This window comes from Pleurodeles waltl, chromosome 3_1 (genome assembly GCF_031143425.1).
Source record: "Pleurodeles waltl isolate 20211129_DDA chromosome 3_1, aPleWal1.hap1.20221129, whole genome shotgun sequence".
NCBI classification, from domain to species: domain Eukaryota; kingdom Metazoa; phylum Chordata; class Amphibia; order Caudata; family Salamandridae; genus Pleurodeles; species Pleurodeles waltl.
Window position 1 is genome coordinate 1,399,057,780 of NC_090440.1, and position 22,264 is coordinate 1,399,080,043.

The window sequence follows — 22,264 nt, forward strand, 5'->3', positions numbered from 1 at the left end:
CGCAAATGGCAAAGTTAGACATTCAAGCAGGTTTTAGATTATTGCCAGTGCATCCTGATGATTTTTCCTCACGAGGGCTTCAATTTGATGATTGAATATTTGTTGATAGGATGTTGCCAATGGACTGTTAGGTTTCTTGTTCTCTTTTTGAAACTTGTAGTTGCTTTTTGCAGTGGTTTTTCCAACAAACGACTGGGTTCAAACATGTCATGCACTACCTGGATAACTATTTTCTGGTGGTTGCCACGGGATCTAATGAATGTCAAAAAGGTTTATAGGATTTTCAGATGTGTATGAAAGGTATGGTAGTACTCCTGGCTCTGGATAAGACTGACGGCCCTTCTACATGTATTACCTTTTTGGGTATTAAATTGGACTTGGAAAAAAATGGAGGTAAGCCTGCCAGGTGATAAGGTTCAAAAGTTGATTTCTTTGCTGGAGGAGGCAGTTTGTAAGAGCAAGTTGGACTTAGAGGAGGCGCAAACCTTATTGGGCCATTTGAATTACGCATTTCGTGTGGTGAGAGTTGGTAGAGCCTTTTGTAGGCATCTTGGCTTTTCAGTCAAGGGTGCTGTTTTACCTCGCCACAGAATTCGGCTTAAAGCTGGCATCAAAGCTGGCTTGCGAATGTGGATTTCCTTTCTTCAGAGTTTCTATGGCATCACAATGTTTACAGCTGACAATGAATGGTTATGGCAAGTACAAATCTTTTCTGATGCTTCTGGAGTGTTTGGTTTTGGAGTTTTTTGGGACGGTCATTGGGCTGCCAAAAATTGGCCGGATTGCTAGAGAAAGACACACCATAGCATTGCGTTTCTTGAGTTTTTTCCATTGCTGGTTGCTTTAGGTTTGTGGGGTGGCCCTTTTGCAAACAGGCATGTTGTATTTAATGTGGATAATCAAACAGTTGTTAATTTGGTTAATTCACAAAAGGCTTTAGAGGAAAAGATTTTGAAGTTGTTGTGTTTATTCTTGCTTCATTGTCTGAGATTCAACATTTTGTTTAAAGACGGCTTTGTCACAGGACCTTTGGGTGCTGGGAATATGAGGATGTAGCAATTGATTTGTCAATCCATTTCTCCGTCTACTCGGAGGACAAGGCTTGGGCTGAATTTATTTAGTCTGGTGCAGTGAGTATAGAAGGGATGATGCGGTTCGCTTTATCATGGGCCAAATAGACCTGGGGTTGGCTGCGTTTACTCAGGGAAGATGTCAGGTATTTCATTTTTTGGTAAGTAATAATGGGGTTATGATCCCATGGAAGGCTAAATTTGTAGGAGAACTGTTGCTGGTTGGGCTAGGAGGGTGGGGTAAGGTTGGACGGAAGGCGTCCTAATTCTATTCAATTGTTGAGGGATATATTGCGTCTTTTGAATTTCGTTTGTTTTTCCTTTAGGGAGATGGCCCTGTTTTCGTTATGTATGTCTTGGCTGTACCATGGTGCTTTCAGAGTTTCCAAGTCATTGGGAACGAGAAGGATTAGTGGTCTACAGCTCTGTCATGTAAGTATGATTGAAGGTGGAGTTAAGTTGTGGTTGGGATCATCCAAAACAGAAACATTATTTAGAGGTCAAGAAGTGCTTTTAAAAGCAACCTTTTTCCCAGATTGCCTCCTAAATTGTTGGTTGATGTTTTCTTCCACTTTTTACCATCTTTGAGTGAATATGTATTTATACATGAAAATGGTTCATTTTTAACTTCATTTCAGCCGATTGCACTTTTAAGGACTGTGAGAAGGTAGCCTCTTTCTAGCCTTGTTACCCCCACTTTTGGCCTGTTTGTGAGTGTATGTCAGGGTGTTTGTCACTGTTTTCACTGTCTCACTGGGATCCTGATAGCCAGGCCTCAGTGCTCATAGTGAAAACACCATGTTTTCAGTATGGTTGTTATGTGTCACTGGGATCCTGCTGGTCAGGACCCCAGTGCTCATAGGTTTGTGGCCTATATGTATGTGTCACTGGGACCCTGTCACACAGGGCCCCAGTGCTCATAGGTGTGCATGTGTATGTTCCCTGTGTGGTGCCTAACTGTCTCACTGAGGCTCTGCTAACCAGAACCTCAGTGGTTATGCTCTCTCATTACTTTCAAATTGTCACTGACAGGCTAGTGACCATTTTTACCAATTTACATTGGCTTACTGGAACACCCTTATAATTCCCTAGTATATGGTACTGAGGTACCCAGGGTATTGGGGTTCCAGGAGATCCCTATGGGCTGCAGCATTTCTTTTGCCACCCATAGGGAGCTCTGACAATTCTTACACAGGCCTGCCACTGCAGCCTGAGTGAAATAACGTCCACGTTATTTCACAGCCATTTTACACTGCACTTAAGTAACTTATAAGTCACCTATATGTCTAACCTTTACCTGGTAAAGGTTAGGTGCAAAGTTACTTAGTGTGAGGGCACCCTGGCACTAGCCAAGGTGCCCCCACATTGTTCAGAGCCAATTCACTGAACTTTGTGAGTGCGGGGACACCATTACACGCGTGCACTACATATAGGTCACTACCTATATGTAGCTTCACCATGGTAACTCCGAATATGGCCATGTAACATGTCTATGATCATGGAATTGCCCCCTCTATGCCATCCTGGCATTGTTGGTACAATTCCATGATCCCAGTGGTCTGTAGCACAGACCCTGGTACTGCCAGACTGCCCTTCCTGGGGTTTCACTGCAGCTGCTGCTGCTGCCAACCCCTCAGACAGGCAGCTGCCCTCCTGGGGTCCAGCCAGGCCTGGCCCAGGATGGCAGAACAAAGAACTTCCTCTGAGAGAGGGTGTGACACCCTCTCCCTTTGGAAAATGGTGTGAAGGCAGGGGAGGAGTAGCCTCCCCCAGCCTCTGGAAATGCTTTGTTGGGCACAGATGTGCCCAATTCTGCATAAGCCAGTCTACACCGGTTCAGGGACCCCTTAGCCCCTGCTCTGGCGCGAAACTGGACAAAGGAAAGGGGAGTGACCACTCCCTGACCTGCACCTCCCCTGGGAGGTGTCCAGAGCTCCTCCAGTGTGCTCCAGACCTCTGCCATCTTGGAAACAGAGGTGCTGCTGGCACACTGGACTGCTCTGAGTGGCCAGTGCCACCAGGTGACGTCAGAGACTCCTGCTGATAGGCTCCTTCAGGTGTTAGTAGCCTTTCCTCTCTCCTAGGTAGCCAAACCCTCTTTTCTGGCTATTTAGGGTCTCTGTCTCTGGGGAAACTTTAGATAACGAATGCATGAGCTCAGCCGAGTTCCTCTGCATCTCCCTCTTCACCTTCTGATAAGGAATCGACCGCTGACCGCGCTGGAAGCCTGCAAACCTGCAACATAGTAGCAAAGACGACTACTGCAACTCTGTAACACTGATCCTGCCGCCTTCTCGACTGTTTTCCTGCTTGTGCATGCTGTGGGGGTAGTCTGCCTCCTCTCTGCACCAGAAGCTCCGAAGAAATCTCCCGTGGGTCGACGGAATCTTCCCCCTGCAACCGCAGGCACCAAAAAGCTGCATTACCGGTCCCTTGGGTCTCCTCTCAGCACGACGAGCGAGGTCCCTCGAATCCAGCGACACCGTCCAAGTGACCCCCACAGTCCAGTGACTCTTCAGCCCAAGTTTGGTGGAGGTAAGTCCTTGCCTCACCTCGCTGGGCTGCATTGCTGGGAACCGCGACTTTGCAAGCTACTCCGGCCCCTGTGCACTTCCAGCGGAAATCCTTCGTGCACAGCCAAGCCTGGGTCCACGGCACTCTAACCTGCATTGCACGACTTTCTAAGTTGGTCTCCGGCGACGTGGGACTCCTTTGTGCAACTTCGGCGAGCACCGTTTCACGCATCCTCGTAGTGCCTGTTTCTGGCACTTCTCCGGGTGCTACCTGCTTCAGTGAGGGCTCTTTGTCTTGCTCGACGTCCCCTCTCTCTGCAGGTCCAATTTGCGACCTCCTGGTCCCTCCTGGGCCCCAGCAGCGTCCAAAAACGCCAAACGCACGATTTGCGTGTAGCAAGGCTTGTTGGCGTCCATCCGGCGGGAAAACACTTCTGCACGACTCTCCAAGGCGTGGGGGATCCATCCTCCAAAGGGGAAGTCTCTAGCCCTTGTCGTTCCTGCAGTATTCACAGTTCTTCAGCCTAGTAAGAGCTTCTTTGCACCAACCGCTGGCATTTCTTGGGCATCTGCCCATCTCCGAGTTGCTTGTGACTTTTGGACTTGGTCCCCTTGTTCCACAGGTACCCTCAGTCAGGAATCCATCGTTGTTGCATTGCTGATTTGTGTTTTCCTTGCATTTTCCCTCTAACACGACTATTTTGTCCTTAGGGGAACTTTGGTGCACATTGCACTCACTTTTCAGGGTCTTGGGGAGGGTTATTTTTCTAACTCTCACTATTTTCTAATAGTCCCAGCGACCCTCTACAAGGTCACATAGGTTTGGGGTCCATTCGTGGTTCGCATTCCACTTTTGGAGTATATGGTTTGTGTTGCCCCTATCCCTATGTTTCCCCATTGCATCCTATTGTAACTATACATTGTTTGCACTGTTTTCTAAGACTATACTGCATATTTTTGCTATTGTGTATATATATCTTATGTATATTTCCTATCCTCTCACTGAGGGTACACTCTAAGATAATTTGGCATATTGTCATAAAAATAAAGTACCTTTATTTTTAGTATAACTGTGTATTGTGTTTTCTTATGATATTGTGCATATGACACTAAGTGGTACTGTAGTAGCTTCACACGTCTCCTAGTTCAGCCTAAGCTGCTCTGCTAAGCTACCATTATCTATCAGCCTAAGCTGCTAGACACCCTATACACTAATAAGGGATAACTGGGCCTGGTGCAAGGTGCAAGTACCCCTTGGTACTCACTACAAGCCAGTCCAGCCTCCTACATTGGTTGTGCAGCGGTGGGATAAGTGCTTGAGACTACTTACCACTCTTGTCATTGTACTTTTCATAAGAGAAAAATATACAAAACAAGGTCAGTGTATATACACATAGCCAAAAAGTTTTGCATTTCCTCTTTTCACTCTTTTCTAAGTGCTGAAAAGTACTTCTAAACTTTCAAAAAATTCTTAAAAGTTTAAAAAGTTTTTTCTGTCTTTCCAAAAAGTTCTGAAAACTTTTTTTTCTTTTTCTATCACTTTAACTCTCTCAAAAAAATGTCTGGCACAGGCCAAAATGTTGAACTGTCCAAACTTGCATATGATCACCTTAGCTGGAAAGGAGCAAGGAGTCTCTGCATAGAGAGAGGTTTGAGTGTAGGGAAGAATCCTTCCTTAGAACTGTTAATTAATATGCTTAGAGTACAGGATAAGGCCATAAGTGCCCAATTTGTAGAAAAAGTAGCCAATGGTTCTCAATCTGATCCAGGGACTCCCCCAGGAAAAGGTTCAGGAAAGAAACTTCTCAGCCTGCCCATTACTAGACAGTCTAGCATAGTTGGTACAGAGGTTGAATCACACCATACTAATGGTGTGCTCTCACATTATACTGGTAGCCAAGCTGTTAGGGTGCCCTCTGTAAGGGACAGGTCCCCTTCTGTTCATTCCCATCATACCTCTGTATCTAGAAATGTCCCTCCCACCCACCCTGATGACAGATTGTTAGAAAGGGAGCTCAATAGATTGAGAGTGGAACAAACCAGACTGAAGCTCAAGAAGCAACAGCTGGATTTGGATAGACAGTCTTTAGAAGTAGAGAGGGAAAGACAGAAGTTGGGTTTAGAAACCCATGGTGGCAGCAGCAGTATTCCCCATAGTCATCCTGCAAAAGAGCATGATTCCAGGAATCTGCACAAGATAGTTCCCCCTTATAAGGAGGGGGATGACATTAACAAGTGGTTTGCTGCACTTGAGAGGGCCTGTGCTGTACAGGATGTCCCTCAAAAGCAGTGGGCTGCTATCCTATGGCTATCATTTACTGGAAAAGGTAGGGATAGGCTCCTTACTGTAAAAGAAAATGATGCTAATAATTTCCAAGTTCTTAAGAATGCACTCCTGGATGGTTATGGCTTAACCACTGAACAGTACAGGATAAAGTTCAGAGAGACCAAAAAGGAGTCTTCACAAGACTGGGTTGATTTCATTGACCATTCAGTGAAGGCCTTGGAGGGGTGGTTACATGGCAGTAAAGTTACTGATTATGAAAGCCTGTATAACACAATCCTGAGAGAGCATATACTTAATAATTGTGTGTCTGATTTGTTGCACCAGTACCTGGTAGACTCTGATCTGACCTCTCCCCAAGAATTGGGAAAGAAGGCAGACAAATGGGTCAGAACAAGGGTGAACAGAAAAGTTCATACAGGGGGTGACAAAGATGGCAATAAGAAGAAAGATGGTGAAAAATCTCAAGATAAGCATGGGGATAAGGTTAAAACCAAAGATCCCACTTCAAATCTTAAACACTCTTCAGAGGGTGGGGATAAAACAAATTCTTCCTCTTCTTCCCAACCTGCACACATTAAAAAGCCTTGGTGCTTTGTGTGTAAAAACAGAGGCCATAGGCCAGGGGATAAGTCCTGTCCAGGTAAACCCCCTGAGCCTACCACCACTAATACATCAAGCTCTAGTGCCCCTAGCAGTAGTGGTACTAGTGGTGGGACTGCTGGCAACAGTCAAGCAAAGGGTGTAGTTGGGTTCACTTATGGGTCCATAGTGGAAACTGATGTAATCAGTCCCAAGACAGTTTCTGTCACACCTAGTGGCATTGGCCTTGCCACACTGGCTGCTTGTCCCCTTATAATGGATAAGTACAGGCAGACAGTTTCAATAAATGGTGTTGAGGCCTTGGCCTACAGGGACACAGGTGCCAGTTTCACTTTGGTGACTGAAAACCTAGTGCCTCCTGAACAACACATCATTGGACAACAGTATAAGATTATTGATGTCCATAACTCCACTAAGTTTCTTCCCTTAGCTATAATTCAGTTTAGTTGGGGTGGAGTTACTGGCCCTAAGCAGGTGGTGGTATCACCTAGCTTACCTGTAGACTGTCTCTTAGGTAATGACCTAGAGGCCTCAGGTTGGGCTGATGTAGAGTTTTATGCCCATGCAGCCATGCTGGGCATCCCTGAGGAATTGTTCCCTCTCATTTCAAGTGAAATGAAAAAGCAAAGGAGAGAAGGCCTGAAAACTCAGGATCCCTCTCCATCAACAGGTAAAAAGGGTATCACAGTATCCCCTAACCACCCTACCATTCAGGATACTATTCCTGTGGTGGGAGAAACCTCTCCTGGGGTGGCACCTGTTCCAAGGGAATCATCAGCTGGCAAAGCTGGACTCCCTGAGGTGGAAGTACCTCTCTGTGGGATAACTAACATTGGTGAGAAAAACAGCACCATTTTAGTTAACATGGAGCATCCCTCCAACCCTCCCAGAGAAACTTTAGTGCAGAAACCCTGCACTACCTCACAACACTTAGGACAGCATCCCTGCCCTAGTGTGGAGCTCATAGGACAGCATCCCTGCCCTGCTCCAACTCAAGAGAAACAGCATCCCTGTTCTCTCTTCCAGCCAGATGGACAAAGTTTTTGCCCAGCTATGGCTTTTCTGAGACAGCATCCCTGTCTGGCATTTCCATCACTACAAATAGGTTCAGTGGACAATTCCCACTGCTCTAACCTAAAACTTACTGATAGAAACTCTGAAAATACATCTTCACATTGTTGCTTAGCTAAAAAACTTCAAACAGGGTGGTTTACATCCCCACAGGGAAGTAACCATATAGTGGATGATAAAGGGAGTAACCAGTCTATTGCAGAGCTACTCTCTACTTATCACCACTTAGACAATAAAGTCTCAACTGGCCAAGGTTAGCCTTATTGTCCTTCGTTTGGGGGGGGGTTGTGTGAGAAGGTAGCCTCTTTCTAGCCTTGGTACCCCCACTTTTGGCCTGTTTGTGAGTGTATGTCAGGGTGTTTGTCACTGTTTTCACTGTCTCACTGGGATCCTGATAGCCAGGCCTCAGTGCTCATAGTGAAAACACCATGTTTTCAGTATGGTTGTTATGTGTCACTGGGATCCTGCTGGTCAGGACCCCAGTGCTCATAGGTTTGTGGCCTATATGTATGTGTCACTGGGACCCTGTCACACAGGGCCCCAGTGCTCATAGGTGTGCATGTGTATGTTCCCTGTGTGGTGCCTAACTGTCTCACTGAGGCTCTGCTAACCAGAACCTCAGTGGTTATGCTCTCTCATTACTTTCAAATTGTCACTGACAGGCTAGTGACCATTTTTACCAATTTACATTGGCTTACTGGAACACCCTTATAATTCCCTAGTATATGGTACTGAGGTACCCAGGGTATTGGGGTTCCAGGAGATCCCTATGGGCTGCAGCATTTCTTTTGCCACCCATAGGGAGCTCTGACAATTCTTACACAGGCCTGCCACTGCAGCCTGAGTGAAATAACGTCCACGTTATTTCACAGCCATTTTACACTGCACTTAAGTAACTTATAAGTCACCTATATGTCTAACCTTTACCTGGTAAAGGTTAGGTGCAAAGTTACTTAGTGTGAGGGCACCCTGGCACTAGCCAAGGTGCCCCCACATTGTTCAGAGCCAATTCACTGAACGTTGTGAGTGCGGGGACACCATTACACGCGTGCACTACATATAGGTCACTACCTATATGTAGCTTCACCATGGTAACTCCGAATATGGCCATGTAACATGTCTATGATCATGGAATTGCCCCCTCTATGCCATCCTGGCATTGTTGGTACAATTCCATGATCCCAGTGGTCTGTAGCACAGACCCTGGTACTGCCAGACTGCCCTTCCTGGGGTTTCACTGCAGCTGCTGCTGCTGCCAACCCCTCAGACAGGCAGCTGCCCTCCTGGGGTCCAGCCAGGCCTGGCCCAGGATGGCAGAACAAAGAACTTCCTCTGAGAGAGGGTGTGACACCCTCTCCCTTTGGAAAATGGTGTGAAGGCAGGGGAGGAGTAGCCTCCCCCAGCCTCTGGAAATGCTTTGTTGGGCACAGATGTGCCCAATTCTGCATAAGCCAGTCTACACCGGTTCAGGGACCCCTTAGCCCCTGCTCTGGCGCGAAACTGGACAAAGGAAAGGGGAGTGACCACTCCCCTGACCTGCACCTCCCCTGGGAGGTGTCCAGAGCTCCTCCAGTGTGCTCCAGACCTCTGCCGTCTTGGAAACAGAGGTGCTGCTGGCACACTGGACTGCTCTGAGTGGCCAGTGCCACCAGGTGACGTCAGAGACTCCTGCTGATAGGCTCCTTCAGGTGTTAGTAGCCTTTCCTCTCTCCTAGGTAGCCAAACCCTCTTTTCTGGCTATTTAGGGTCTCTGTCTCTGGGGAAACTTTAGATAACGAATGCATGAGCTCAGCCGAGTTCCTCTGCATCTCCCTCTTCACCTTCTGATAAGGAATCGACCGCTGACCGCGCTGGAAGCCTGCAAACCTGCAACATAGTAGCAAAGACGACTACTGCAACTCTGTAACGCTGATCCTGCCGCCTTCTCGACTGTTTTCCTGCTTGTGCATGCTGTGGGGGTAGTCTGCCTCCTCTCTGCACCAGAAGCTCCGAAGAAATCTCCCGTGGGTCGACGGAATCTTCCCCCTGCAACCGCAGGCACCAAAAAGCTGCATTACCGGTCCCTTGGGTCTCCTCTCAGCACGACGAGCGAGGTCCCTCGAATCCAGCGACACCGTCCAAGTGACCCCCACAGTCCAGTGACTCTTCAGCCCAAGTTTGGTGGAGGTAAGTCCTTGCCTCACCTCGCTGGGCTGCATTGCTGGGAACCACGACTTTGCAAGCTACTCCGGCCCCTGTGCACTTCCGGCGGAAATCCTTCGTGCACAGCCAAGCCTGGGTCCACGGCACTCTAACCTGCATTGCACGACTTTCTAAGTTGGTCTCCGGCGACGTGGGACTCCTTTGTGCAACTTCGGCGAGCACCGTTTCACGCATCCTCGTAGTGCCTGTTTCTGGCACTTCTCCGGGTGCTACCTGCTTCAGTGAGGGCTCTTTGTCTTGCTCGACGTCCCCTCTCTCTGCAGGTCCAATTTGCGACCTCCTGGTCCCTCCTGGGCCCCAGCAGCGTCCAAAAACGCCAAACGCACGATTTGCGTGTAGCAAGGCTTGTTGGCGTCCATCCGGCGGGAAAACACTTCTGCACGACTCTCCAAGGCGTGGGGGATCCATCCTCCAAAGGGGAAGTCTCTAGCCCTTGTCGTTCCTGCAGTATTCACAGTTCTTCAGCCTAGTAAGAGCTTCTTTGCACCAACCGCTGGCATTTCTTGGGTATCTGCCCATCTCCGAGTTGCTTGTGACTTTTGGACTTGGTCCCCTTGTTCCACAGGTACCCTCAGTCAGGAATCCATCGTTGTTGCATTGCTGATTTGTGTTTTCCTTGCATTTTCCCTCTAACACGACTATTTTGTCCTTAGGGGAACTTTGGTGCACTTTGCACTCACTTTTCAGGGTCTTGGGGAGGGTTATTTTTCTAACTCTCACTATTTTCTAATAGTCCCAGCGACCCTCTACAAGGTCACATAGGTTTGGGGTCCATTCGTGGTTCGGATTCCACTTTTGGAGTATATGGTTTGTGTTGCCCCTATCCCTATGTTTCCCCATTGCATCCTATTGTAACTATACATTGTTTGCACTGTTTTCTAAGACTATACTGCATATTTTTGCTATTGTGTATATATATCTTATGTATATTTCCTATCCTCTCACTGAGGGTACACTCTAAGATACTTTGGCATATTGTCATAAAAATAAAGTACCTTTATTTTTAGTATAACTGTGTATTGTGTTTTCTTATGATATTGTGCATATGACACTAAGTGGTACTGTAGTAGCTTCACACGTCTCCTAGTTCAGCCTAAGCTGCTCTGCTAAGCTACCATTATCTATCAGCCTAAGCTGCTAGACACCCTATACACTAATAAGGGATAACTGGGCCTGGTGCAAGGTGCAAGTACCCCTTGGTACTCACTACAAGCCAGTCCAGCCTCCTACAAGGACTGCATTATGTAAGATGGGTATATCACCAAAAGTTTATGGTGCACATTCCTTTAGTTTTGGAGCCGCCACTGATGCTAGAAGAGAAAGGAAAAGTGATAAGTTGATTATGGATCTTGGTCGCTGGAGGGCACAATGCTTTAGGAGATGTATTATTCCTAGTCATTCGAATATTTAGTATGTTTTTTATTATTACTTCATGTAATAGCACTTTCTTCGGTTAATATTGGTTTTCTTTGCAGGTTGTATTGTGGGTCCTCAGATTGAAAGATCATCGGTATGGATCGTTGGTCACTCATTCGTGTGTTGGATAGCCAAGCAAGCTGAATTAAGGCTTTTCGGTCATCAGTTGGGCCTTGATGGAGCTAGAGTTAAGGTCTTTTTTCGGAAGGGAGGAGTGTGATGAGATGTGGTGAGCTTTTGGGAGTGCTTTCTAAAAAATTGGCAAGTAGTTTTTGTCGTGATTTGGTACTTTTACACTAAGGACAGAATGATTGGGTTCAGTTATCTGGTATAGGTTTGTTGAAAGTTATGAAATTAGATTTGCTCAGGTTGAAGACTAGTTGGTCTGGTACACACATTTTTATGGACTGACTTGATACCTAGGAGAGTTTGGAGAGGTGCACAAAGTTTTTCAGGCATAGAGAAACAACGCAAAAAAGTGAATAGAGAAATAAGAGGATTTTGCAGGCAGCGAGGTATTTCTACTTTGCAGCACACTGAGATAGTGGCCAATGACGTCCCTGTAAAGACAGGATGGTGTACACCTATCCTTATTAGGAAATTAGTTTTATATTTTGGAGCTGAGACTAAGGATTGCTGAATTGTTGGGTGAGTGTTTAGGGGATTTTTAATCATCGTTATGGGTTGATACACTTTTGATGTGTGGGGCAGGAAAACACCTGCAGGTTCCCCTGGGTGGTGGATCTGAAAGACATTTCATTGGTTGGGAAGGGGTACAGAACCATGAGAAGGAGTGGGCAAGGATATTGAGAAATACCAAAGGGATGGAGGGGCAAGGGGAACAACAGGAAGGGGGCACTCGGCACAGGGGTACTGGGTTTTGGGCAAGGTTTGTCTGGGAAAGGTCACTGGATTTCATCAGAGGGTGGGGATAGGTGGAGGTTATGTATTAGTGAGGACATGCCTAGTTTTGTTAGGCTTAATGCCAAGGTTGTTTTTGTGGTTACTAGACCTTTTCTATGAAAGCAGCCTTTTACCCCTTATTATGGTGTAGTGTGGTGTTTTGTATGCCGTTTACCCCCGATGAGGGCTTGGGGGGAGCGAGGGCTTGCCCGGTCTCCCCCCGGGCTTATCATGCATTGGTGGTACAATCCACAACACAGGGTTTAGTGATTGGTTGGCTCTTCTTTAGGAGATAGTCCAGTGTTAGGGTTTATATAGTGTGGGTGGGCGCGGGTGGCCTCTTTGTTCTCTGCTGTAACACTCAAGTAGCCAGGGCGGGATTTTTTCTTCAGCCCCACCCACCCTCACCCTTAATTGTTCGTTATTTGTTTATTTATTTATTTTCTAGTATCCTGTTTATTAGGGGTATTTTCAGTGCCAGGGTTGACTTCCCCTTTGTAAGTTTAGGTTTTGCATCATTTTTATTTGAGTTTTTATAGGGCAGGTTGGTTATGTAATGTTGTTTCATTGCTGCTGGTAGAAGGGTCTGGTATAGGCAGACCTGAAAGACATTTCATCGGTTGGGAAGAGGTATGGAACCACCATAAGGAGAGGGCAAGTATATAGAGAAGGACCAAAGGAATGGAGGGGCAAGGGGAACAACAGGAAGGGGACCCTAGGGCACAGGGGTACTGGATTTTGGGCACGGTTGATCTGGGAAAAGGCTGGATTTTATTAGAGGGTGGGGGTTGGGTTAGGTGGAGTTTTTTGCATTAGTGAGGACATGATTCATTTTGTTAGGCTTAATGCCAAGGTTGTTTTTGTGGTTACCAGACTTGTTCTATTAAAGTGGCCTTTTGCCCCTTATTATGGTGTACTGTTGTGTTTTGTACACTGTTTACGCCTGCTCAGGACTAAAAGAAAGGCAATAACATTGGTTCAAGGGTGTGCATCATGGGATAGTGGCATGTAGTGTTTATGTTGTTATGCAAACCATGCTTCTCAGAAGTATAGCAATTCATCAGTCTAAGAGATAATTTGAGGCCCCTTCTGGTTCACCAGTATCCCTTGAAACATAGAGGCCAATTGAGCATTATTTGAGTACCCACGAACATGGTACTTTCCTAATCCCATAAAGGGTCCATACCTGTAAAACATTCCAGTGCCAGAAAACTGCCAGTAGAAAGACAATAGTGATCGCCAGCAACCACTTCAATTTATTCCTCGTTGCTGGAGACATGACTGATTATCTGCAAAGTAAAGTGAGCAATGTTAGCAATCAACTTCAGGAACTATGATTTGTCCATGTCAATCCATAAATCTGCCAATCGTTGTCCTGATGTCTACCTTGTCAGCAAACTGGAACTTTGTTCTAAAGATTTTTCACATGACGTAGTATTGTAGTTCTATAGGATAGAAATAGAGCCATTTTCTAGGTAAGCGTCACTCACATTTCGTTTTGTTAAAATGTGGTACACGTGGTAGTGCCTGCTAGTGTTTTACAACTGGTTTGCCACGTGTGTTGAGCAATAGTCATCCTATAGATGAGGTCACTGCCCAAAACGTAATGTCTATGATGTCTGACTCTTGTTAGCACTTGAGGGTTACTCTTCAGAGGACGAAGCACTGAGAAGAGCTCGATATTTTTGTTCGCCACCCATTGTGTTGACCGCAAGTCCTCTGGAACATTTGAGCGATACCTGAAAATTAGTGTCAGCAATCTAAAATATTTGGGGAATATATATTTACATAAATTGCAGTTGTGCTTCGGTAGTTAAGGGTGATCGTTCAATTCATATGAAATCTAATTTTGGCGACTATACTATCTTTGGACCCCCCCACCTTTTGAACAATGTGCACTAAACCTGTGGAGAGGGAGGAGAGACAGTGCTGGATAGGTAATCTTTGAGCATGCTGGTTCGGTGTGGAGTGCTGAAAATGTTTCCAAGCTTTCACTAAGGTTCTAAAGCTTATGGGTTGCACAAATAAGGTAGTTTACTCAAGCATGTTCCAAGCATAATGTCAAAACATTTGTACAAAAATCCTCTACATTTGAATGGAAAGCAGCCTTTTCATCACTCTTCTTTTTCTTGCTCTCTAAGGGCCCTATTCAGTTATTGGCGATCAGGCTGTTTTTTCCACCAGGGTGACTGAACAAATTTCTTCGGTGCCATGATGAAGGTCCCAACCACTAGATTAATAAATTAATGCCAGACTGGAAGTCATTAATGAAGCATTGGCCCTATCAATCCATTTTGCTGTTTGGTGCAGAGCTCCATCAACATGACTGAACCTTGCACCAAACAGTTTCCATTTTTTATTTAAAAAAATAAAATCCTGAAACGTGATTTATTTTTTTAAAATAAAAAGATAAGATAGACTCACATGACGCGGTGTGAATGATTGATTATTTCTGACCCTAACCACCACCGTTAGTCTGGTGGTGACAGACAGTAAAAAAACAGCTTTGTGTCTGCCTATCCTAATTGGGTGGACAGGCATATAACTAATTCTATGATGGCCCTTACTACGTCGGTCCGTTGGAGGGGACTAACCACTGTGGAGACGGGATTGTCTCTGCCATAGTTACACTAATGGCCCTCCTTCATATAAACCAGGTGGTTGGACCATCATCTTGGCGATAAGGATACTTCAACGAAATTGTGATGGATTATCCTTACCACCAAGATATTAATCACCCTTTTAGTTTGGTGAATTTTCATCAAGCTGTTTTGGCAAGTGGAATCCAAAGTGTCACTTCCCAACACATATACTCCAACTATGTCTGCATCTATAAATGTTTGACCACACATGTGGAGTGGATAATCATGATCTCTCACCTTCCTAAAGTTTGTAAACATTTGAAAAAAAGGCAAAAAAACAAGTGTGGGAGGGTAGATACTGCATTAGGCATTATATTTTGAACCTGTCCACCTATGCAGTTCTCCCGCCAACCTGTCATGCAGGCCACTGTGATATTAAAACAACAAACAACAGATCTGGCATTTCAGTGGCGCTATCTGACCTTTTGGCATTGCTGTTGATTTTGCTGGTGCTTTTCTGCATTGAAAAAAGAAAAAAATGTAATGTTTATCATTGATGTAGCAAAAATGAAAAAAGCCATGATGAATATGTATTAAGCATGCACACGTCTTCATGCTACAGCAGCCCCAGTATGCTGATTTGTATGCGTGCATGCGTCACTGTGCGTGCACGCACATACTTTATCAAATCAAATCAAATCATTAACATTTATAAAGCGCGCTACTCACCCGTGCGGGTCTCAAGGCGCTAGGGGGGAAAAGGGGGGGTTATCGCTGCTCGAACAGCCAAGTCTTTAGGAGTCTCCGGAAAGCGGAGTGGTCCTGGGTGGTCCTGAGGCTGGTGGGGAGGGAGTTCCAGGTCTTGGCCGCCAGGAAGGAGAAAGATCTCCCACCCGCCGTGGAGCGGCGGGTGCGAGGGACGGCAGCAAGTGCGAGGCCAGCGGAGCGGAGGGGGCGGGTGGGGACGTAGAAGCTGAGGCGTCTGTTGAGGTATTCCGGTCCCTTGTTGTGGAGGGCTTTGTGTGCGTGGGTGAGAAGACGGAAGGTGATCCTTTTGCTGACTGGGAGCCAATGCAGGTGTCTCAGGTGTGCGGAGATGTGGCTGTTGCGGGGTACGTCGAGGATGAGGCGGGCCGAGGCGTTTTGGATGCGTTGCAGGCGGTTTTGGAGTTTGGCGGTGGTCCCGGCGTAGAGGGTATTGCCGTAGTCCAGGCGACTCGTGACAAGGGCGTGGGTCACGGTTTTTCTGGTGTCGGCGGGGATCCAGCGGAAGATCTTGCGGAGCATGCGGAGAGTGAGGAAGCAGGCGGAGGACACGGCGTTGACTTGCTTGGTCATGGTGAGAAGAGGGTCCAAGATGAAGCCGAGGTTGCGGGCGTGGTCTGCGGGGGTCGGTGCGGTGCCGAGGGCCGTGGGCCACCAGGAGTCGTCCCAGGCGGACGGGGTGTTGCCGAGGATGAGGACTTCCGTTTTTTCAGAGTTCAGCTTTAGGCGGCTGAGCCTCATCCAATCTGCGACGTCCTTCATACCCTCTTGTAGGTTGGTCTTGGCGCTGGCGGGGTCCTTGGTGAGGGAGAGTACAAGTTGGGTGTCGTCGGCGTAGGAGGTGATGATGATGTTGTGCTTGCGTACGATGTCGGCGAGGGGGCTCATGTAGACATTGAAGAGTGTCGGGCTGAGCGATGAGCCTTGAGGTACGCCGCAGATGATCTTGGTGGGTTCTGAGCGAAACGGAGGGAGGTAAACTCTTTGGGAGCGGTTAGCGAGGAAGGAGGCGATCCAGTCCAGGGCCTGGCCTTGGATCCCGGTGGAGCGTAGGCGGGTGATTAGGGTGCGGTGACAGACGGTGTCAAAGGCAGCCGAGAGGTCGAGGAGAATGAGGGCGACTGTTTCACCGTTGTCCATCAGGGTTCTGATGTCGTCTGTGACTGAGATGAGGGCGGTTTCCGTGCTGTGGTTGGTTCGGAATCCGGTTTGTGAAGGGTCGAGCAGGTTGTTGTCTTCCAGGAAGGTGGTCAGCTGTTTGTTGACGGTCTTTTCTATTACCTTGGCTGGGAAAGGTAGAAGAGAGATGGGGCGGAAGTTTTTCAGGTCGCTTGGGTCAGCCGTAGGTTTCTTTAGTAGGGCGTTGACTTCAGCGTGCTTCCAGCATTCGGGGAAGGTAGCAGAAGAAAAAGAAGAGTTGATGACGGTCTGGAGGTGCGGGGCGATGATGTCGTCGGCTTTGTTAAAGATGAAGTGCGGGCAGTGGTCCGAAGGGGCGCCGGAGTGGATAGAGTTCATGATGGATTTGGTTTCTTCCGTGTTGATGTGGGTCCAGTTGTTGAGGGTGATGTCCGGGGAAGCGGGTTCAGTGGTGTATGGTTGGGTCTGGTGTCCGAAGCTGTCGTGGAGGTCGCTGATCTTGCGATGGAAGAAAGTGGCGAGGGATTCGCACAAATCCTGTGAGGGCGTGACGGCGTTGGCGCTGGCGCTGGGGTTGGAGAACTCTTTGACGATGCTGAAGAGTTCTCTGCTGTTGTGGCTGTTTTTGTCTAGTCTGTCGGTGAAAAAGTTCCTTTTGGCAGTGCGGATCAGGTGGTGGTGTTCGCGTGTAGCGTTCTTGAGGGCGGTCATGTTGTCAGCGGTGTGGTCCTTGCGCCAGGCCTTCTCAAGGGCACGACAAGTTTTCTTTGATTCTTTGAGGGTGTCAGAGAACCAGAGAGGTTTTTTGGTGTTGGTCTGTCGATGCGTGCGTTTGAGGGGAGCAAGGTTGTCAGCGCAGTTGGAGATCCAGTTTGTGAGGTTGAGAGCTGCGTCGTTGGGGTCGGTGGTGAGGGTGGGTTGGTTGGCGGCGAGAGCGGAGAAGAGTTGCTCTTCAGGGATCTTGTTCCACTGTCGACGAGGGATGGGTTGAGTGCGGAGGTGGGAGGTCTCGCGTCGGAATGTGAAGTGGACGCAGCTGTGGTCGGTCCAGTGTAGGGCAGAGGTGTGGCTGAAGAAGACGTGTTTGCTGGCGGAGAAGATAGGGTCGAGCGTGTGTCCGGCGATGTGGGTGGCGGTGTTCACCAGTTGTTTGAGGCCGAGGTTGGCGAGGTTGTCGAGCAGGGTGGTGGTGTTGGGGTCGTTGTTTTGTTCCAGATGGAAGTTGAGGTCGCCTAGGAGGATGTAGTCCGGTGAGGCGAGGGCGTGCGGGGAGATGAAGTCGGCGATGGCGTCGCTGAAAGAGGCGCGAGGTCCGGGAGGACGGTAGACGAGGGATCCTCTGAGGGTGGTCCTTGGGTCGGTGCGAATCTGAAAATGCAGGTGTTCAGCGGCGAGGGGGGGGTCTTCGGTGGAGGTGGTGACGCTGATGGAGTCTTTGAAGATGATGGCGACACCTCCTCCTACTTGGTTGGTGCGGTCTTTTCTGGAGATCTTGTAGCCTTCGGGGATGGCGGTAGCGATGTCTGGAGCAGAGGAGGCGTTCATCCATGTCTCCGTGATGAAGGCGACGTCCGGGGCTGTGGAGTCCAGGAGGTCCCAAAGTTCAACGGCGTGCTTGTGGACGGAACGAGCGTTGACCAGGATGCACTTGAGGTGGTTGATGGCGCGTGGGCTTGTGGTCGTGGTAGTTGCGTGGTGGAAGATGCGTTTGCAGGAGTTGCAGGCGAAGGGTCCATGGGTGCGTTTGGGGTGAGCTAGGAAGCAGGTTTTGGAGCGCCCTGGGTTGAGGGCGTGGAGGGTGGTGGGGTCGTAGCGGATCAGCGGGGCTTGGGGGAGCTGGGGACCAGGGGTCGTGGCGCTGGGCGCGGGCCAGGCGCGGACGGGCGCAGACGGGCTTGCCTCTGGTGCGCCTCCGGCGCGCCAGCGGCGTGCCCGCTGCGCGCGCCCGCTGCGCAGTCGCGCAGCGGCCGCCATAAGAGGTAGGAGGGGGGGAGGGGTCAGCTGGGGGCGAATGGGAGCTGGGGGGCGGGGGCGTGCAGGAGGTCGCGGCGGGAAAGCGCGAGGGAGGGGGGGGGACAGGTAGAGTGAGAGGAGCTGGGGGAGGGGGTTTAGGGTGGAGGAGGGTGAGTGTTAGGAGGTTTGGAGATTAGGGAGAGAGATAGGAGTAGGGTTGTGAAGATAGGGGAGGGGGGGTTGTAGAGGTGGGTGAGGGAGAGAGGTAGAGTGAGAGGATAGGGAGATAGGTAGTAGAGGGGGTGGCGGGAGGGGGGGAGAGATAGAGAAATAGATAGAGAAAATAGATAGAGAAGTCGATAGATAGGGAAATAGATAGATAGACAGATAGGTAGGTAGGAGGAGGTGGAGAGTGGGGGAGTTAGATAGTGAGATAGGGAGCTAGAGAGATAGGAAGATAGGAGGAGTGAGGGAGGTAGATAGCGAACGGGTTAGCTAGGGGTGAGAGAGGGGGAGGCGAGTGAGGGAGGGGGATGAGGAAGGAGCAGGAGGGCAGGCTCGGGGGAAGAAGACAGAGGAGGTAGAAGAGCCGAAGACAGGAGAACAGAAGAACAGAAGACAGAAGAACAGAAGACAGAAGAACAGAAGAACAGAAGACCGGAAGAACAGAAGATCGGAAGAGCAGAAGAACAGAGAAGAACAGAGAAGAACACAGAAGAACACAGAAGAACACAGAAGAACCGAGAAGAAGAACACAGAAGCACAGAGAAGAACAGAGAAGAAGAACACAGAAGACCGGAAGAACACAGAAGAACAGAAGGGAAGAACAGAAGAACAGAAGGGAAGAACAGAAGAACACAGAAGAAGATTGCAGAGGGGGAGCGAGGAGGAAGAGACAGAGAGGAGGAAAAGAAGCAGGAGCAGGAGAGAAGGTGAGTGGCGCGGGGCAGGGCGAGGGGCTGGGAGGAGGGGGGTACTTACAGTTAGGTGGGTCTCAGGAACACAGGAACTCGGGAACTTGGAGGAGCTGCAGCGGAAGGGGGAGCGACCTACCCTTGGGTCAAGGGTCGCTACCACTGTCGCGCAGCGGCCGCCATAAGAGGTAGGAGGGGGGGGGGAGGGGTCAGCTGGGGGCGAATGGGAGCTGGGGGGCGGGGCGTGCAGGAGGTCGCGGCGGGAAAGCGCGAGGGAGGGGGGGGGGACAGGTATAGTGAGAGGAGCTGGGGGAGGGGGTTTAGGGTGGAGGAGGGTGAGTGTTAGGAGGTTTGGAGATTAGGGAGAGAGATAGGAGTAGGGTTGTAAAGATAGGGGAGGGGGGGTTGTAGAGGTGGGTGAGGGAGAGAGGTAGAGTGAGAGGATAGGGAGATAGGTAGTAGAGGGGGTGGCGGGAGGGGGGGAGAGATAGAGAAATAGATAGAGAAAATAGATAGAGAAGTCGATAGATAGGGAAATAGATAGATAGACAGATAGGTAGGTAGGAGGAGGTGGAGAGTGGGGGAGTTAGATAGTGAGATAGGGAGCTAGAGAGATAGGAAGATAGGAGGAGTGAGGGAGGTAGATAGCGAACGGGTTAGCTAGGGGTGAGAGAGGGGGAGGCGAGTGAGGGAGGGGGATGAGGAAGGAGCAGGAGGGCAGGCTCGGGGGAAGAAGACGGAGGAGGTAGAAGAGCCGAAGACAGGAGAACAGAAGACAGAAGAACAGAAGACAGAAGAACAGAAGACCGGAAGAGCAGAAGACAGAAGAACAGAAGATCGGAAGAGCAGAAGAACAGAGAAGAACAGAGAAGAACACAGAAGAACACAGAAGAACACTGAAGAACACAGAAGAACCGAGAAGAAGAACACAGAAGCACAGAGAAGAACAGAGAAGAAGAACACAGAAGACCGGAAGAACACAGAAGAACAGAAGGGGAGAACAGAAGAACAGAAGGGAAGAACAGAAGAACACAGAAGAAGATTGCAGAGGGGGAGCGAGGAGGAAGAGACAGAGAGGAGGAAAAGAAGCAGGAGCAGGAGAGAAGGTGAGTGGCGCGGGGCAGGGCGAGGGGCTGGGAGGAGGGGGGTACTTACAGTTAGGTGGGTCTCAGGAACACAGGAACTCGGGAACTTGGAGGAGCTGCAGCGGCAGGGGGAGCGACCTACCCTTGGGTCAAGGGTCGCTACCACTGTCGCGCAGCGGCCGCCATAAGAGGTAGGAGGGGGGGGGAGGGGTCAGCTGGGGGCGAATGGGAGCTGGGGGGTGGGGGCGTGCAGGAGGTCGCGGCGGGAAAGCGCGAGGGAGGGGGGGGACAGGTAGAGTGAGAGGAGCTGGGGGAGGGGGTTTAGGGTGGAGGAGGGTGAGTGTTAGGAGGTTTGGAGATTAGGGAGAGAGATAGGAGTAGGGTTGTGAAGATAGGGGAGGGGGGGTTATAGAGGTGGGTGAGGGAGAGAGGTAGAGTGAGAGGATAGGGAGATAAGTAGTAGAGGGGGTGGCGGGAGGGGGGGAGAGATAGAGAAATAGATAGAGAAAATAGATAGAGAAGTCGATAGATAGGGAAATAGATAGATAGACAGATAGGTAGGTAGGAGGAGGTGGAGAGTGGGGGAGTTAGATAGTGAGATAGGGAGCTAGAGAGATAGGAAGATAGGAGGAGTGAGGGAGGTAGATAGCGAACGGGTTAGCTAGGGGTGAGAGAGGGGGAGGCGAGTGAGGGAGGGGGATGAGGAAGGAGCAGGAGGGCAGGCTCGGGGGAAGAAGACGGAGGAGGTAGAAGAGCCGAAGACAGGAGAACAGAAGACAGAAGAACAGAAGACAGAAGAACAGAAGACAGAAGAACAGAAGACAGAAGAACAGAAGACCGGAAGAGCAGAAGAACAGAGAAGAACAGAGAAGAACAGAGAAGAACACAGAAGAACACAGAAGAACACAGAAGCACAGAGAAGAACAGAGAAGAAGAACACAGAAGACCGGAAGAACACAGAAGAACAGAAGGGAAGAACAGAAGAACAGAAGGGAAGAACAGAAGAACACAGAAGAAGATTGCAGAGGGGGAGCGAGGAGGAAGAGACAGAGAGGAGGAAAAGAAGCAGGAGCAGGAGAGAAGGTGAGTGGCGCGGGGCAGGGCGAGGGGCTGGGAGGAGGGGGGTACTTACAGTTAGGTGGGTCTCAGGAACACAGGAACTCGGGAACTTGGAGGAGCTGCAGCGGCAGGGGGAGCGACCTACCCTTGGGTCAAGGGTCGCTACCACTGTCGCGCAGCGGCCGCCATAAGAGGTAGGAGGGGGGGGGAGGGGTCAGCTGGGGGCGAATGGGAGCTGGGGGGCGGGGGCGTGCAGGAGGTCGCGGCGGGAAAGCGCGAGGGAGGGGGGGACAGGTAGAGTGAGAGGAGCTGGGGGAGGGGGTTTAGGGTGGAGGAGGGTGAGTGTTAGGAGGTTTGGAGATTAGGGAGAGAGATAGGAGTAGGGTTGTGAAGATAGGGGAGGGGGGGTTGTAGAGGTGGGTGAGGGAGAGAGGTAGAGTGAGAGGATAGGGAGATAGGTAGTAGAGGGGGTGGCGGGAGGGGGGGAGAGATAGAGAAATAGATAGAGAAAATAGATAGAGAAGTCGATAGATAGGGAAATAGATAGATAGACAGATAGGTAGGTAGGAGGAGGTGGAGAGTGGGGGAGTTAGATAGTCAGATAGGGAGCTAGAGAGATAGGAAGATAGGAGGAGTGAGGGAGGTAGATAGCGAACGGGTTAGCTAGGGGTGAGAGAGGGGGAGGCGAGTGAGGGAGGGGGATG

At 49.4% G+C, this 22,264-nt stretch overlaps 1 protein-coding gene across 1 annotated transcript in view; it reads right to left on the reverse strand.

Moving 5' to 3' along the window:
• The window catches only part of LOC138285242 (NXPE family member 4-like), a 277,129-nt gene that overhangs the window by 38,854 nt on the left and 216,011 nt on the right, over positions 1 to 22,264 (reverse strand). Inside the window, exon 4 of the mRNA XM_069224934.1 lies at positions 13,249 to 13,351. Coding sequence (XP_069081035.1) covers positions 13,249 to 13,341 — 93 coding nt within the window. The 5' untranslated portion in view covers positions 13,342 to 13,351. The remainder of the gene's footprint in view (positions 1 to 13,248; positions 13,352 to 22,264) is intronic.